At 37.3% G+C, this 16,747-nt stretch overlaps 1 protein-coding gene across 1 annotated transcript; it reads right to left on the bottom strand.

Moving 5' to 3' along the window:
- Positions 1-1,019: 1,019 nt before the first annotated feature.
- LOC108338231 (AP-4 complex subunit mu) lies at positions 1,020-14,649 on the bottom strand. Its single transcript, XM_017574991.2, has 13 exons — positions 14,509-14,649; positions 13,489-13,583; positions 12,862-13,065; positions 9,198-9,314; positions 8,962-9,090; positions 8,024-8,150; positions 7,832-7,935; positions 7,622-7,726; positions 7,403-7,497; positions 6,140-6,227; positions 5,940-6,000; positions 5,767-5,840; positions 1,020-1,273 (listed from the first exon to the last, which is right to left on the bottom strand). The coding sequence occupies exons 1-13, from the start codon at positions 14,564-14,566 to the stop codon at positions 1,175-1,177; spliced, it is 1,356 nt and encodes a 451-aa protein (XP_017430480.1). The 5' UTR covers positions 14,567-14,649; the 3' UTR covers positions 1,020-1,174.
- Positions 14,650-16,747: the final 2,098 nt, after the last annotated feature.

The following is a 16,747-nucleotide window of genomic DNA, read 5'->3' as shown; positions in this document are numbered from 1 at the left end:
AAGACATAATGAATTATACTTTATATAGTCATAATGTATGAAAAAGGAAATGTTTCCCGTCTTCATAATCAATTATATAAGCTCTTGCCATAATTGTGTTTGGCGTTCAAATATAGATAACTTATTAGGAATTTTACACCATTAATTATATATTCATAAAAACATTATCACTCAACAAGCACAATTTGGAGAAAGTCATTATTATCTATAATTTTATAAGAAAAAAAAATGTAAAATTGAGTAAAATAGAAGTGTGGAGGAATAATATATATATATATATATATATATATATATATAACAGAGTGAAAATAAGCATTGTTTAGAGGACAAAAAAAAGTAGAAAAGAGAATAAAGATAAATAACATCTCAAAATGGAAAATATGCATTGTGATTTACCTCAAAATGGTTTGTTTCGCTTTCAAAAAGAGTATTTTATTTTTTGTCCGATACATACCTGTAAAGAATTCTATTTAAACGTTCCCCTCTTTATGTAGCTTTAGGTTTAAAAAACTATTTTAAAGTAAAAAAAATGACTTTTGAACTGTAAGTTACATGCATAAAGCTTGCCAAAACAACCTCCTTGACCTTGTGTCTACGTGAATAAGGTGGTATTTTTATAAATTTAAAAGAGTTAAATACATTTGTCTCTATTTCAAACTTTAATATAATCTAATTATTAAATTTTAAAAATAAATATAATGTTTCTAATCTTGAATATTTTTTATGGATTAAATAACATTTCAAGTTAGTGTTTAAGTTATTTATATCATTTAACATGTAAAAAAAATATAACACCATAAGATTAAAAGACTACATTCATTTAGTAGTTTTAAAATTTGGAGACCAAATGCATTAAACTGAAACAGACTAATACTAATTTTGCATTTAAGTTGATGGACTAAACACACTCATTTAAAATGGATAAAGTGATGGTGAATGTGATGGGAAATTAGGAAGATAAAGAAGTTTTGAAAGTAATTCATCCAGCTTGTATGATCAGGTTGAATTTGTGCAATGAATGACAAGACAAACAACTAACGTCATCTATATTCGACTTAGATGAAATTTACAAATAAAGAATAAAGTAAACAAAACAAAGCATATGTATAATGATGACCAAGAGGAAGGAAAATGAAAAAACTGAAGTGGGTGGGGAACAATGTTTTTGAAGGCATCATATACGAGCAACGTAGGAATTTGCCTGTGTAACATACCTAACCCACCGGTATGGCTCATGCGTAGCAGATTTCTTTGCTATCTGCAAATACTTTACCTGCATTTAGAAAAATTATGAAGTACTTAGCACATCCAAATTAAACTCATTTTTTTATTCTACAGGAATATCACCAACTTCGGTTATGCAATTCTCAACGCACGTAGAGGGCAAAGTATTTCCATGTTCTACTTTTTAGCAAACGTTTTTGGGTAGTAAATTTGATTTCTCAGTCAATATAAATAAAATAAAAGTTAATATTAGCAGAATTCCTAATTTAGCTAGCCCAAAACATTGTGTTTTTCCAACATTGGATGTTTTTCAAAAGTAGGGTGGTAAAGCTAGTATGCCATATACAGATATGATATTGAACCTTGATGTTAATATTTTATAATTATCAAAAACGGAACTTAGTACCATGTTCAGGGTTAGTTGAGTAATAGACACGGCTGTACATACAGGGCAACGTGACAAAATAGAAAACGGCTGTACAAACATATTTATGTATGTTCAATACAAACAGTTTTAGAGAGATCTCAGAATGAACATGTTAGGGTATAAGGTGGGAGGTAATGAGAAGGAGAAGAAAGGTAGCAGGGAAGTGAGGCCGAACGGTATTGACCGTAAAGGCCGAACGGTGGAAGGCATGGAGAGGTAAGGCCGAACGGTGCACAAAGGGGAGCGACCAGGCCAAACGGTGGACAACGGGGAGCGACCAGACCGAACGGTGGGAGGCAGGGAGCGACCAGGCCAAATGGTGGGAGGCAGGGAGCAACCAGGCCGAACAGTGGGAAGCAGGGAAGGACCTGAGCCGAACGATTGAAGAATCACCATCTTAACTGTGCAGCGGTTAGGGGGACAAGAGCTAATTACAGTAAAAGAAGCCACAATAGGATAGAATATTCAGTATAAGTTAATTAGAGTAAATAAATATATATCCTAGTGAAATATTCAATATAAGATATTTATAATTAAGGATATATGCTAGGATAATATACAGGGGATATGTATATGCTAGGATAATATACGGTAACTGCTGTGGACAGCCGAGCGGCAATCACGGAGAGTGGGGGTTCTGGACGAAAGGAAAGAAACTTGAGGAATCTGCCTTATGATGAATATGTGAAACGGAGAGAAGAACGAAGGTGCTTTAGATGCGGCGGTCTGTTCGGTCTTGCTCACCACTGTCCGGACATGAGTTGGAGAATCACGATATTGGCGGAAGATGAGGAGGGATGGCCACCACCCGAGCCTCCAGACCTGAATTGATGAGGAGCCATGAGATCAAGCTCCCCAATTCCAACCTTGAGGACAAGGTTGTTTTGTAGCGGGGTGTAATGTTAGGGTATAAGGTGGGAGATAATGAGAAGGAGAAGAAAGGAAGCAGGGAAGTGAGGCCGAACGGTATTGATTGTAAAGGCTGAACGATGGAAGGCATGGAGAGGTAAGGCCGAACGGTGGACAAAGGGGAGCGACCAGGCCGAACGATGGACAACGGGGAGCGACCATGCCAAATGGCGGGAGACAGGGAACAACCAGGCCGATTGGTGGGAGGCAGAGAGCGACCAGGCCGAACGATGGGAAGCAGGGAGCGAGCAGGCCGAACGCTTGAAAAATCACCATCGTAACTGTGCAGCGATTAGGGGGGGCGAGAGCTAATTACAGTAAAATGAGCCACAATATGAGAGAATATTCAGTATAAGTTAATTAGAGTAAATAAATATATATCCTAGTGAAATATTCAATATAAGATATTTATAATTATGGATATATGCTAGGATAATATACGAGGGATATTTATATTAAATATAGAGATATTTATATTAAATGCAGATATATTCTATGGAAATATTTAGTAAGAGATGGGGCGGGAAATAATTAGTATAAATAAAGCTAGAGTCTAGGGTTCAGGGTATGCTTTTGATTATTGAGTTTTGTGATAGACATTATTGTCTTGTGAGGGAGGTTATGCTCCCAATTATTGTTTACTTTTGTTTATTCAGATACTACCATCAATAAAAGATATTCATTCGTTCAATTCCATTCTTTCATTATCTTTTGCTTGTTGTGAGTGTGTGAGAAGGTGATTTCTTTACGTCTCCTACTCGGATACGTAACAGAACACCATCAAATCTGTTAGAATATTTACCCTATTTATCATGATTATATTGTGTCTAGGGTTACCTTATTTATCATGATTATATTGTGTCTAGGGTTACCCTATTTATCATGATTATATTGTGTCTAGGGTTACCTTATTTATCATGATTATATTGTGTCTAAGGTTACCCTAATTATCATGTACTCTTGTATCAATTTATTTTTATAAATAGAAGATTATGAGAGAGATCAATTAAGCCCTCTAGAATTATTTTACAATTTCAATCTCAAGTTGGTATCAGAGCAGGTTGTCTGAGTCTCTTCCTACTCTGTCTTTGTTGTCGCTGGTGACCAGCGCCGCCACCGGCGGCCTTAAAAATTTCATCTTTTCTTAAATATCTAAATGAGCAGTCTTGTTCTGGTTTCTATCTAGTCTCCAAACACTAGTTGTTGTCCGCATGTTTGCCGCTGTCTGGTGCTGTTTGTCGCTGCCTGGCGTCGTTTGTCGTTGTCTGGCGTCCTTTGTCGTTGTCTGGCGTCGTTTGTCGTTGTCCACTTGGCACTATTTTTCCACCTGTCCACATAAGTTTGTCACCATCAACCTCTATTTCCTGTCATTCTGACATTGTCCGCTAATGCCGGCCACCGCCACAGTTTAGTCCGGTGATCAATGGATCTAGATCGCGTCCTTGAGCAATGGTCAACCCTGCCTGTGTCTAGGGCTAGTTCTCATCCAAGCACCGCCACGCACGCCACATCTGTTCTACCTCCGCCACCGTTGTCGTCTCGTTTTCTCTGGCGAAGTTAGGGGATTTGTGAGCATCGAGGAGCGCGACCCATCCCTGTTGTCGCTGCCTGATTCTCCTCCACACGCACCGTCACGAACAACTTCTCTCTGATCAGCTTCTGGTGCGTGTTGGTCACAAGTCACCTTCCCAATGTCAGAATCATAAAAATTCTTTGTTTCAGCATGGTTCCTTGGCCTCTTTCATAATGTGTGTTTAGCTTTGCATATTGTAGCAGTTGTGATGTTTCTGATGGCTTGTGTCATTTATTTACAAGTCTCCAAGGACAGTCAGTGTTAATAGGTTGTTAAGACAAGGAATTTCAAAACCAAAGTCATAGGTTGAAGGTTCCTCATGGCGTGAGGGGGAGTCTATTTCTGGCAAGATTAAGAATCTTAGTCAAACAATTTCACCAGTCCTTTGTGAGATCTATTTTTGGATGCTTTGATGAATAGGAGACCATAATGATCTTCCACCTTCACGATTTTTCTTGGCGCGTCATCATTTCTGTCGTTTGCCGTGAGGGGGAGTATGTTTCCAGCCACTGCAATTTGTTTCCAGCCACTGCATGCCCCATCAGTCAGTGATGACAGTCCCTGCAGTTTTGTCCTTTCAGCCACTACAGGCCCCCATCACCTCATCAGCCAGTGATGGCAGTCCCTGCAGTTTGTTGCTTTCAACCACTCCAGGCCCCCATCAGTCAATGATGGCAGTTTAGTCCCTGTAGTATGTTTCAGCCACTGCAAACCCCATCAATCAGTGATGGTAGTTTAGCCCCTACAGTTTGGTCGCTTTCAACCACTACAGGCTCCATCAGTCACTATGGCAATTTAATCCCTGTAGTTTGTCGCTTTTAGCCACTATAGGCCCCATCAGTCACTAATGACAATTTAATCCCTGTAGTTTGTCGCTTTTAGCCACTGCAAGCCCCATGCTTTCTCGATGGAATCCAGTCTCTGCCGTTTGTCGCTTTTAGTCATGCAGGCCCCATCCTTACTTGATGGCAATCCAGTTTCAGCAGTTTGTCTCTGTCTACAACTCGTCATTCACTTTTGATGGAAATCAACTTTGTCAAAGTCATCCTACTTGAAAGTTCATGGTGCTAGATGAAGTTTCGTGGTTGTCCAATATTATTCTCCACAAGCTTATGAGGAGTCTCTTTGGTTACGCTAGTTTGTGAGTCCAATTTGGTTTATAGACCTCTCTCGATGGTATGAAGCATATGTGCATCTTGTTCGAAGCCAAATTACCACGTCTATTGTCTCGACATTTTAGACAAGTTGATTTTGTTGCATTGAGTTTATTTATTCCAAGCTTGGCACATACAATTTGTATGCTCCAGCTTGAGGGGAGTGTTAGAATATTTACCCTACTTATCATGATTATATTGTGTCTAAGGTTACCCTATTTATCATAATTATATTGTGTCTAGGGTTACCCTATTTATCATGATTATATTGTGTCTAGGGTTACCTTATTTATCATGATTATATTGTGTCTAAGGTTACCCTATTTATAAATAGAAGATTATGACAGGATCAATTAAGCCCTCTAGAATTATTTTACAATTTCAATCTCAAGTAAATCAATCTACATAACGTCTGATAAAAAGGAAGCTTTTGCTCAAATAAAAACTAGAAAGAATAAAAGTTCACATGGTCACTTTACCTGAAGCCGTGATGCGTTATACATTGGTATAGTAAATGTCACGCTAACAGGTCCGGATTCTTTCGTTACATTAACTGTTAACAAATATATATGCATAATTATGACATATTAATCACCCAACCAAAAAATCAAACTATCCATTTTGAGCATGCATCAAGTATAAGGGTATATACCGTGAGATTCCTGAGCAAAGGTTAGCTTTGCCCGCAGAGTATGCTCAGATCCCCCGACAATCTGTTACGTTGCACTTATAAGTGACTAATTCTCTAGAAAAACGTAATGATACAAATCATCCAATAAAAAGCTTTTTTTAAAGAATTACAGACAATGAAACACGCAAAAAATAGGTTAGAGAAATGACAAGAAATATGACCTTTTTTAAACTCCATTCGAGCCTCTTGTTTGCTTCCTTAAAATCAGTTGTTTGTCCAACAGCTCCAGGTTCCAGCTCAAAACTAACTCTGTGACAATTCCGTTTAACTTACATCAGCAACTACAGTGTCGGCCATCGTTTATCCACACAGTAAAATTAGCAAGATAAATAATAGCACCCCATAATACTTGATGACATTCATTGACCTTTATTAACTGCTTTGTTAACTTCTACCGTACGTAATGCAAAGTCTTCACCTACTAGCATAGAAATGGTCCTTGACACAATCAAAAAGCCTTCGATCCAAATCTAATATTGACATAATGGTCCCTTGAACTACTTTTTCCAACAATTTGTGTTCAGATTTCACACATATACGTCATGAATTGTTGGATCAGAGACTCAATTCTATATGCAACATGGTCCAACACACTTAAGACCCTACGGTTCTGAAATGTGGACAAGGCACACACCCAGCACCCTACCTTGTGCTGAAATTTAACTTAACTTAGAAAAAGGAGCAAGAACATTACATATAAAGCGTGCCAATGATCATAAGCAACTAGTCACAAATGATCTGTTATAACTTTAGATTCTAGTCACACACCAAAATTGGCAATTAAGATTATTTCAATAATAGATTATTTCAATAATAAATTATAATAAGAAACAATTTTTGTTTGGGTAAATTTATTGAAAAACAATTTTAAGGTAATTAATTCCATTTGGATACAACAACAAAAAAATTAGTTTTATATAGTAAATTTGTGATAAATATGGTATGCAAAAAAGCTAAAACAGAAAAAGCTTATTTAATAATTTGGGGAAAACCGTTTAAGGAGAACGAAAACTGTTTGCAAAATATATAAGCTTAAAATATATAGAGGCATGAAAACAGCCTTTTTTTTTTCAAAGAAAAAACTGTAAATTTCAGCATCAATCCCAAACACTATTTTTTAAATAGTTTACTTTTCAAATTTCCTTTCAGTATAACCTATGGTCAAAAACATCCCTATTGCCCCAAGGGGATAAAAAAATGTTTGTAATTTATAAAACATTATAATTAATTCCCTCTATATTTTTCATAAAATCAGTGGACAATCCCCTCAAGAGTTCTATAAACTGATGCAGTCCAAAACCTATTAGGGGATACTTCAGTAAAAATACTAAACGCATCAACATGTCAGTTTCCAGTTAACTAAAAATCACTTTCAAAGATAGTATCCCATTTATTAAACGACATTGAGAAATTTAGAATAATACCTGGAGGTATATTTCGGTAGTGGCATCTGCAATTTGATAGTATTTGCTGTTACACTTGAAGCAAACTCGGCACTTATTTTAAGAATTACTTCTGCCTGCAATAGCAATTTCAAAAGTGTTATTCTGCTAGTGACTGCAAGGGAAAGAGGAATACACACACATACAGAAAGATACATAAGACAGAAAACTAGAGAATAACTATTTAAAAGTAGGAATCACCTTAAGCGATCCTGCCTCTTCAATCAGAGCATTAATACGAAAAGGAGGCCTAAATTCCTGTGTCATACGGTAGTTCATGACTGGAAATTCACCATCTGGTGGGATCTAAAATTGGCAGTGTACCATTAAAATAAATGTTCAAAAGTAAACAAGTCAATAAAATACCTCTATATTCTGAATGAAAAAGTTTAAGACTACTTTGGTACCCACCAGGGATAGAGTTCTATCAATATCAAAACTATCTAGGCGAACAGATTCATGGAAATTACAGTCATCTAATACAACTGTTCCTGAGCCAGATGAGCTCCTATAACCTGCTCTAGAAACATTTCCACATAAGTATAATATAATTATAATTCTTGGAAAACTACTGGAAACAATGATTGAATGATTGGAAGTTACCGTAAGCTGCTCCCACATTTCTTCCAATGGAGAGATCATCATTAAGTGCTAATCGAATTTCAGGATTGCCAGAAAGATAGCTCTTCATTTGTATGGTGCCATCAATCTCAGAAGTCAGAATGTATCCCTGGCCAAATTACATTAAAAATACTGAGAATGATGAACACATGCTACAAGGGAATCATTTGAATACAAATATTCATTCTGAATTGTAAGTGTTGGGAGAACCAAGTTTTAGCTAATTTTTCGAAGGGAAGATCTTTGGAAGGATAATTCATACAGTCCAGTCTTTTCTTTTTCAATTATTTCTTGTTTCTTGGTCCTTTCTCTTGGAAAACTCAGACTTTGTTATTTTTGGTTGTAATGTAACTATCCACAATCTAATTGGCTATTTTTTACAGGGCTTCTATTGGTCTTCTCCACGCATGGCTAAACCGTCTTAGGTTAGATTTTGCCATATTCTCCTCAAAATGTTCTCCTTCTACTTTCTTTTTAGAACCTCCATCCCTAATCCTTTTTCTTGTATGTGCATTAATCCACCACAATGTTTTCATTTTGCACGACTTCAATTGTTCTCTTGTATGAACTTTACCAAAAAACTTTTGGTGTCATAAAAGCACTAGTTCACTATAATGCATAAAAAGATTTCAATCAAAATTGACTATTTATGTTTCATTAGGCAAGGTAAGTTTTTCCCCTGTGCATTTGATAAGTAGAATTTCTAATTGGAACGGATGGTTCATTACTTAGATTAAATTAGTTTCAGACACTAGAGAGTCAAGAGTAAATCCATGCTCGAAAGAAATCATAATTAAGTTTTGTAAATAGCATCCAGAAACCATAAGCAAAGCGTCTATACTCATGATACATGATGGACGATGTAACAATGGAACAATGTAATGAAATTCATCGTTTAATATTTTAACATATTTACTAACACTGGAGCTAAAAGTGATGCTGATTTTCTCAATTATATCTACAAAAATCTCTTCCCTCCTTCTACCCCCAGGCTCTGTAGAAACAACAGATTTTGTGACAGCTATGCCTGGCATTCTTTTTGTCCCTTGCTGCATGCAACCAAAATTAAGAAATAATGATATCATAAATAAGTGCTAGCAATAATAACATAAAAACAAAATAACTGCGCAGATATAGAACATAGTAAACATCATACCGTGAAAATTGAACCAGGTCCAAGAGGTGATAGACGTGCAGCATCAACTACAAGTGGCTCATTGAAAACATAGGCTTTCAACATCTCGGTAGATGTTGTTTGAACATAACCAAAATCCTTCGAAAACATCAATGGGTCACTCATAAGTACGACTTTTGGAAACATGACTAATTAACTATGATTCTCAGGCCTAAGCAGGAGTAAAACTTACAAGAAAATTACAAATAGGCTCTTTAAGTAATATTTTCAAAAGAAAAACAGTACAATATTGTTAGGAATAAAAGAGGAGAGAATTAACCTAATACCGAACGATAAGGCAAGGGGAAGTAAGGCCGAACGGTGCATGAGAGGAGAAGCCAAATGGTAAGTCAAGGGGGAAGTGAGGCCGAACAGAGAGACAGGGGGAAGCGAGGCCGAACGGTAAGGCAAGGGAGAAGTATAGACCGAACGGTATCCAAAAGGGAGGAGGGAAGTAGAGGCAGACAAAAGGGAGGATGGGATCAAAGGCCGAAAGGTATATATACGATAGTACCGAACGGTAATTAGTAGAAGCAGATTGGGTTATCATAAAGGATAGGGCACGGGAAGGCGACACTATAAATAGTCTTCTTTTATTTTTGTTCAGGAGATTATTTTCTTGAGTATAGACTGGGCATATTAGCCAGTGGAGGAAGATAGGCTTCCTTGGGGGAGAGTATACTTGTATTTTCGATACTTTACTGAATCAATAATACATACATACTTTTCAATTCTGTTGTGCAAGTGTTGAAGTGAGAAGAGGGGATCGAATTAGGTTATTTGCATAAAGTAACCTAACAAATTGGTCCGACCTGCCGGATCGGTTTCGAAGGGAAGAAGAGCGAGCGAGGAGGAACAATAGCGAAGAAAAATGGAGGGGAAATTAAACGCACTTGAAGGAAGAATGGCGGTGATGGAGTCATCAATGGAGGAAGTGAAGGCGGTGCAGGAGATGACTCTTGAGTTCCAACGAGCTTCAGGACGAGGCTCCAGGAACCATTATCAGAGCTCCGAAGGAAGTCGTGATTCCGTCAATGTTGGACGCGAACGACGACCACCGGAAAACTCGGAGGAGGAATCGGAAGAAGACAGAGGAGAAGTTCGACGCAGTTAGAGGAAGCACGTTGAACTACCTACAATTGAAGGTGCGGATCCCACGGGCTGGATCGCACAGGCAGAGAAATTCTTCGACCTCCAGAGCGTGACGGAGAAGGAGAAGATGAAGCTCATCTATAGATGCATGGAGGGAGGTTTGGCGAGTTATTGGTTCCGCTTCTGGCTGAAAAAAAATAGGCATCCGACTTGGAGGATGTTCACGGACACTCTGACACGAAGGGTTGGCGAACTAAATCGGGGCACCGTTCTTGAGAAAATGGCAGCGGTACGACAGGAGGGGAGCGTCAACGAGTACATCCAGGAGTTTGAGATCCTGGTGCACAAGTATCTGGCAAACCAGATCACTCCTCACTTTCTGTTTCTATCGATCTTGGAGCTAGAATTATAACTGGTGTTGAAGCTGTGGTGGCTACTAAGCGAAGATCAGATCCATCCCCGTTGATTGGTGATCAATTGGGCCTTGAGTTGACAATGTTGAACAATGATTGCCCTCCTTATGACACAGTGACAGAACAAAAAGTTCCTGTCGCTATGGATGAAGCACGGGAAGCTGAATATAATGCCCTTATAGATGCCCTTGTTAATGTTCCACTTGGCTGTTTGAAGGTTGAAACTATACAGTTCTCCCCACCTTTGCCACAATGGAAATGTTCTTCTGTTCAACATCTTAGTTATGGAGCTCTGAATAAAGTGGTTTTGGAATTTCCTAGTGTACTTTGGGATGATGCTGTGGACTACTTTGGAGCAACAGCTGAGGGGAAAAACAGTAGAGGTAACTGTTTTATGTTCTGGAATGTCAGGAAAACAATTGGGGCTTCTGCCCTTATTGCATTAGGGGTTGATAAAGTAGCCATAGATGGTCAAAGCTTGAGCTCTTCTGATCATGTTAAACATGCATTGAAGGTTCTCCAACAATTTTTTGGGCAAGATTCAGTTCCAGAACCTAATGCCTATGTGGTCACTGATTGGGTAACCTGCCACAAGAGCACCCAGATAATGTTAGAGGAGTGATGATGAGCGGACTACGAGAGTTTGCTCGCATCATTGACATAGTGAGCAATGGAAATGATTATATTATTGAGATGGAGGGATTAGAAATCAGAGATAAACTTTATCTCTTTGAGTTGGGAGGTATGGATGTGATATTAGGAGTTACCTGGTTGGCATCCCGGGGAGAAATGAAAGTAGATTGGTGGCAGCTGAGCATGAAGATTGAGCATGCAGGGAAGGAGGTAGAGATCAAGGGGGATCCCACTTTAACAAGAAGAGTTATTACTCTGAAGGCACTCCTAAGGGAAATAGAGATTGAAACCATGACTCTAGCTTGGAGCTTGAGCCAAACTGAATTTGGGGAGGGGGAGACAGAAGAGAGTGACTTAACTCCCAATGAAGAGGGACCTGCAGAGGGGAGAGAGCTGCTTGAAGCATTGAAAGACATTGAAGATCATTTTTTCCGAGCTTATGATTTTGGAAAAGAGGTGACCAGAATGTTGGAAGTTAATAGAATCCAGGAAGAATGGAAGACAGTGGAGGAGGATTTACCACCAACCAAGCCTCCAAACCTGAATTGGAGGGCGCCACCTAGAAAGAGGAGCATTACGTCAAATAACAGTTCCCTGACTTTGAGGGGTAGAGTAATGTTAGGAATAAAAGAGGAGGGAATTAACCTAATACCGAACGATAAGGCAGGGGGAAGTAAGGTCGAACGGTACATGAGAGGAGAAGCCGAATGATAAGTCAAGGGGGAAATGAGGCCGAACAGAGAGACAGGGGGAAATGAGGCCGAACAGAGAGACAGGGGGAAGCGAGGCCGAACGGTGTGAGAGGAGAAGCCGAACCGTAAGACAAGGGGGAAGTATAAACCGAACGGTATCCAGAAGGGAGGAGGGAAGTAGAGTCAGATGAAAGGGAGGATGGGATCAAAGGCCGAACAGTATATATACGATAGTACCGAACGGTAATTAGTAGAAGCAGATTGGGTTATCAGAAAGGATAGGGCACAGGAAGGCGACACTATAATAATCTTCTTTTATTTTTGTTCAGGAGGTTATTTTCTTTTGAGTATAGACTGGGCATATTAGCTAGTGGAGGAAGATAGGCTTCCTTGGGGGAGAGTATACTTGTATTTTCGATACTTTACTGAATCAATAATACATACATACTTTTCACTTTTGTTGTTCGAGTGTTGAAGTGAGAAGAGGGGATCGAATTAGGTTATTTGCATAAAGTAACCTAACAAATATCCACCCAAAATTTTAGAGGTTTGTAATTTATGTCATACATTACCAGAAAAATATTGTAAACACATCTGTCAGATCTATCAGTGGCTACTAATATTAACTGTTAAAAAATACATACAATTGTATCAACAATCAACTATGATAAAATGAGCCTCGAGTATGAATATTAGATTTAAAAAACGAGCTAGCAAGGATAAAGTGATAATATAATTCAACGAAGCATTAAAGTTAAGAAAACAAAGGCCTTTTAAAGGCATAATGAACCAAATAGAGCTAGGGAGGAAGCTCACAATAACTTCATCGAGTAACTCGTACACAAGCACAAAGTTTTTTCGTAGCGAGTCTTCATTGAGAATCCCAAGATAATCTTTAATAACACGAGCAATTCTTTGCAAAAGCTCCAAGACTAAAGAGGGTGATACATTAACCCTTGTAGTTGCAACAAACAATAACCCAACAACTTTCACATGAAAGTAATTTACACCGTCAACATTCTGCCAAAGAAAAAACATAACACAAAGGAAATCAGCATATTCAGCCAAAGAGTAGAAAATTACACGAAGTGAATCGAAACTTATAGCTTCAGTACAAACAATATTATGAGATCTAAACAATGGGTTAATTGGCGTAAATTAAACATTATATTACTATCAAAACCAGAAGTGGATGACATTGACAACAATAGATATCAACATTGGCATGTGGATATAGCATTTCTGCATATGATATATAAATTGAAGGCAGAACACAACAATAGTTACTAGTTAACATGAATGGTTATTCATCTACCACAAACCAAAAGAAAGGAGAGAAAAAAGGAGATAATGCCCTTAATAATTATTAATAATGTTACATACTCTCTCAAGCTTAAAGCACATTATAAAATGCTCTGCTTGATTCAGAAAGATAATACCTACAAAGACAGGTGGTGCCTCCTGCAGGTCCCCATCTTCCCAAAACTTTACTTTGCGGAAAAATATCTCTGCACTTCCCTTCTGGACTTCACCACGATCTGAAATCAAAAAAACAAAGAAGCAATGGTCACTGAGAGAGTCTGACAGTAAAGTTTCCACCCATTGGGATAGGATAAAATCTCATTCAATATAATAATAAGTTTCTAATGATAATGATTTTCACTTCACTTTCATTCCGTCCATCATTAAAATAAAAACTTTCAGATTAGAAGCAGCCGAATGTTCGCACTCCATTCCCCAGCGCATCTTAATATTTTAAGATTTTATTTACTTGACCTAGGAAATCTAAAATTTAATGCAACTATTTAAAACAGGGAAAATTCAACGAGGAAACTGAAACAGGGAGATGTTAAAAACATAACCACCGACTAGATTCTAAACTATGGTTTGAGAAACTCCATTTCTAGCAATAGTAGAATTAGTCCCAATTTTATAAACTTAAAGTGAATGCAAGGAGCATATTTTAAACAGAAAAACATCGGAGTGTGTAAGGCAGCTTCCAATACAGATCTCACCAATTATCGGTTCAAATGTTAGCTTTCTCGTGAAATGCATTTCCACTAACAATTTCCATATCCTAACGAATCAAGATGCATTCCAACGTGTTTTAGCTCGTGCAACAAAATTGAACGGTACAAATATCTCATCGAAATATCGGCCTCAGATATTTTAAAAAGTAATTAGCCACTCATAATTCGTGCTTCTAGAATTGGCCAGGGAAGTAATTAGTAATCAGTAATTAGCTCGCGATCAAGAGTGAATCGAATAAGTAAGATCTGGAAGGGTGAATTCGAATTAGGTATTATAGAGTAAAATAATCATATTACAGATCAGTAAGCTAAACTAAAACGCTCTAATAGAACAAAAATCCATCAAAGCATTGGATGACCCACACAGCACCACATCCAAACACGAGGAAAACAAAAATTGCAAAGAAAGAGGTGATTCAGAGAGAGAACTAACAGTCACGGAAAACGATGTTATCGCCACGTTGTGACAGAACGAAGAACTGCGAGATCATGGCTCCGCTGGATGCACGCACCTCTTACTGCTGCACCTTTGGGATTTGGGAAATGGCTAGTATTGGTTTCTAAGCACCTCTTAGTTGCAATTAGCGGCTGTTTTTTTTTTTTTAATTTTAAATACAAATGAATGAAATAATTTTGAAATTCATTTTATTATTATTATTTTTTTATTATTATTATTATTATTATTTTATTTCTTTTATTTTGTATTATGTAAGATATTTAAAATATTATTATTTTATTTCAAGATAATTTATATAAAGACACAATATTTAAAGTTGAGTAATTTGAATATGATAAGATAAAAAGAAATTACTACATATCTATTATATTCATATTTATTCTTTTATATTTGTAGGAATTGAATAAATAAAATAAGGATTTGCTAATGATGTCAAGATCCTTAATTTCAATAGCAAAGTGGAATTCAGATGGGTGCATAGGATTGGATCGAGTGGATTTTGATGGTAGGATATAATTAGTTTTTTCAAAAACCTCGAGCCATTCCTGCATGCACTTTCTTCTCCAAATGTTTTTGAATTTCAGTTTTATCCTCCTTCTCTCTAAACTTCTTCTTCTTCTATTTGCAAATTCTTATCTTTTCTTCTTCTAATCATCAATCAGGCAACGCTTGAGTCTTCTTGGTGTCAAGGACTTCATTTATGCACCAATCAGGTTATTGGTCTGAGCTGGTAAGTTCATCCTCTTCTTAGAATGGTTGTTTTCTGTCACATGCAAGGTAGTCTACTAGTTGCATGTGTTCTTCAAACTTATTTTCCCCTTTCTAACTCCATTTTGGTCCATTGGGTGGTCTTTCCTCACCAATCGAGGAAATATAGGTGTTTTTGGGATTTTCTGGGAGGAAGCAAACTCTGGAAAAGAATAATCGTTGTTCGATCCGGTCAAGAGGTAAAGGAAGCTAACTAATTTAATTACTTAGTTTTGATGTATGAAATTGTTGTTTGATGATGTTGCATGTATGTGAAATTGAATTATTTGATGTTCGGTGATTTTGGGTGTGGACTGTTATATGTAATATTTTGGGTTTGGATGAAATCTGTGAAGTGGTTGAGAAGTTCTGCAAGTTTTGAAGAAAATCAATCAATCGATATAGAAAGCTCGGTCTGGTCATATATTTGGACTTAGCGGTATTAGGCTTCGTAGTGATAATTTGGTTATGTGTTGTTCGGTTTAATAGTGACATTCGGTTTAAAAGTATTCATTTTCAAACTTGGCAGTCTTATGAAGGGTATTACCGGTTGTTATTAGTTGTACTAGGATTAGCATTCGTTATTAATAGTACTATGTATTAGCGTTCGGTCTTAACTGAGTTTTACTTTTGTGGATCCTTAGTTAATGACCGATCGGTCTTGTATGGATATCCAAGTGAATATAGTAGTCAGTCTAAGCATATCATTTGGTTTTAAACATTGTTTCGGTCTATCATAGGTTTTAACTATTATTGACCGCTCGGTCATGTACAGTCTTGGTAGTGCTCAGTCTTGTACTAGCGCTCGTTCTTGGTAAGTGTTTGGTCTTGGACCAACGCTCGTTCAATATAGTGCTTGGTTTTGTACTAGTATTTATGATAGTGTTAGTGATCGGTATTATTGAGTTGTGTGGTCTCTTATGAGTGCTCGTTCTTATACTAGTGTTCAATATCGTAATTGTACTAAGTTAATAGTGTTCGGTTTAAGCCAATATTGTTCGTTCTAAATCATAAGTGCTTGATATAAGTCCAAGTGTTCGACTCCTGCTTGAGTCTTATTCTCTAAATGATCATTCGATTATGTTCTCATATTAGGAGTGCTCTCCCATTCGGTCTTGTTCATAGGTTATGTTGATCTTTAACGTTCGATCATGTTCAAAGGTGGGGTTATTGTTTTACTATTATGTGTGATATTTATTTAAAGATGTGATGGATGAGGAATGATCATAATTCTACTGTAATGTGAAAGTATGATGGTATTAAGTTATGATGTGATAATTGTGATGGGATGAGAAAGTATGATGTGAAAATTATATTATGGATCTAAAAGAGAATTCCAAGGAGGAATGTCTCAGTGATTGGTTGTATTGTGGTAAAAGTATGAATAGGGAAAGCTTAGTATTGGCGTTCATCCTCAAATTCTAATGGTCACTGAGTCTCAAGTAGAGAATGGTGATGCATGTGGTGA

This window comes from Vigna angularis, chromosome 7 (assembly GCF_016808095.1).
Source record: "Vigna angularis cultivar LongXiaoDou No.4 chromosome 7, ASM1680809v1, whole genome shotgun sequence".
In the NCBI taxonomy this organism is placed as follows: domain Eukaryota; kingdom Viridiplantae; phylum Streptophyta; class Magnoliopsida; order Fabales; family Fabaceae; genus Vigna; species Vigna angularis.
This window is presented reverse-complemented; position numbering and strand designations above follow the sequence as displayed.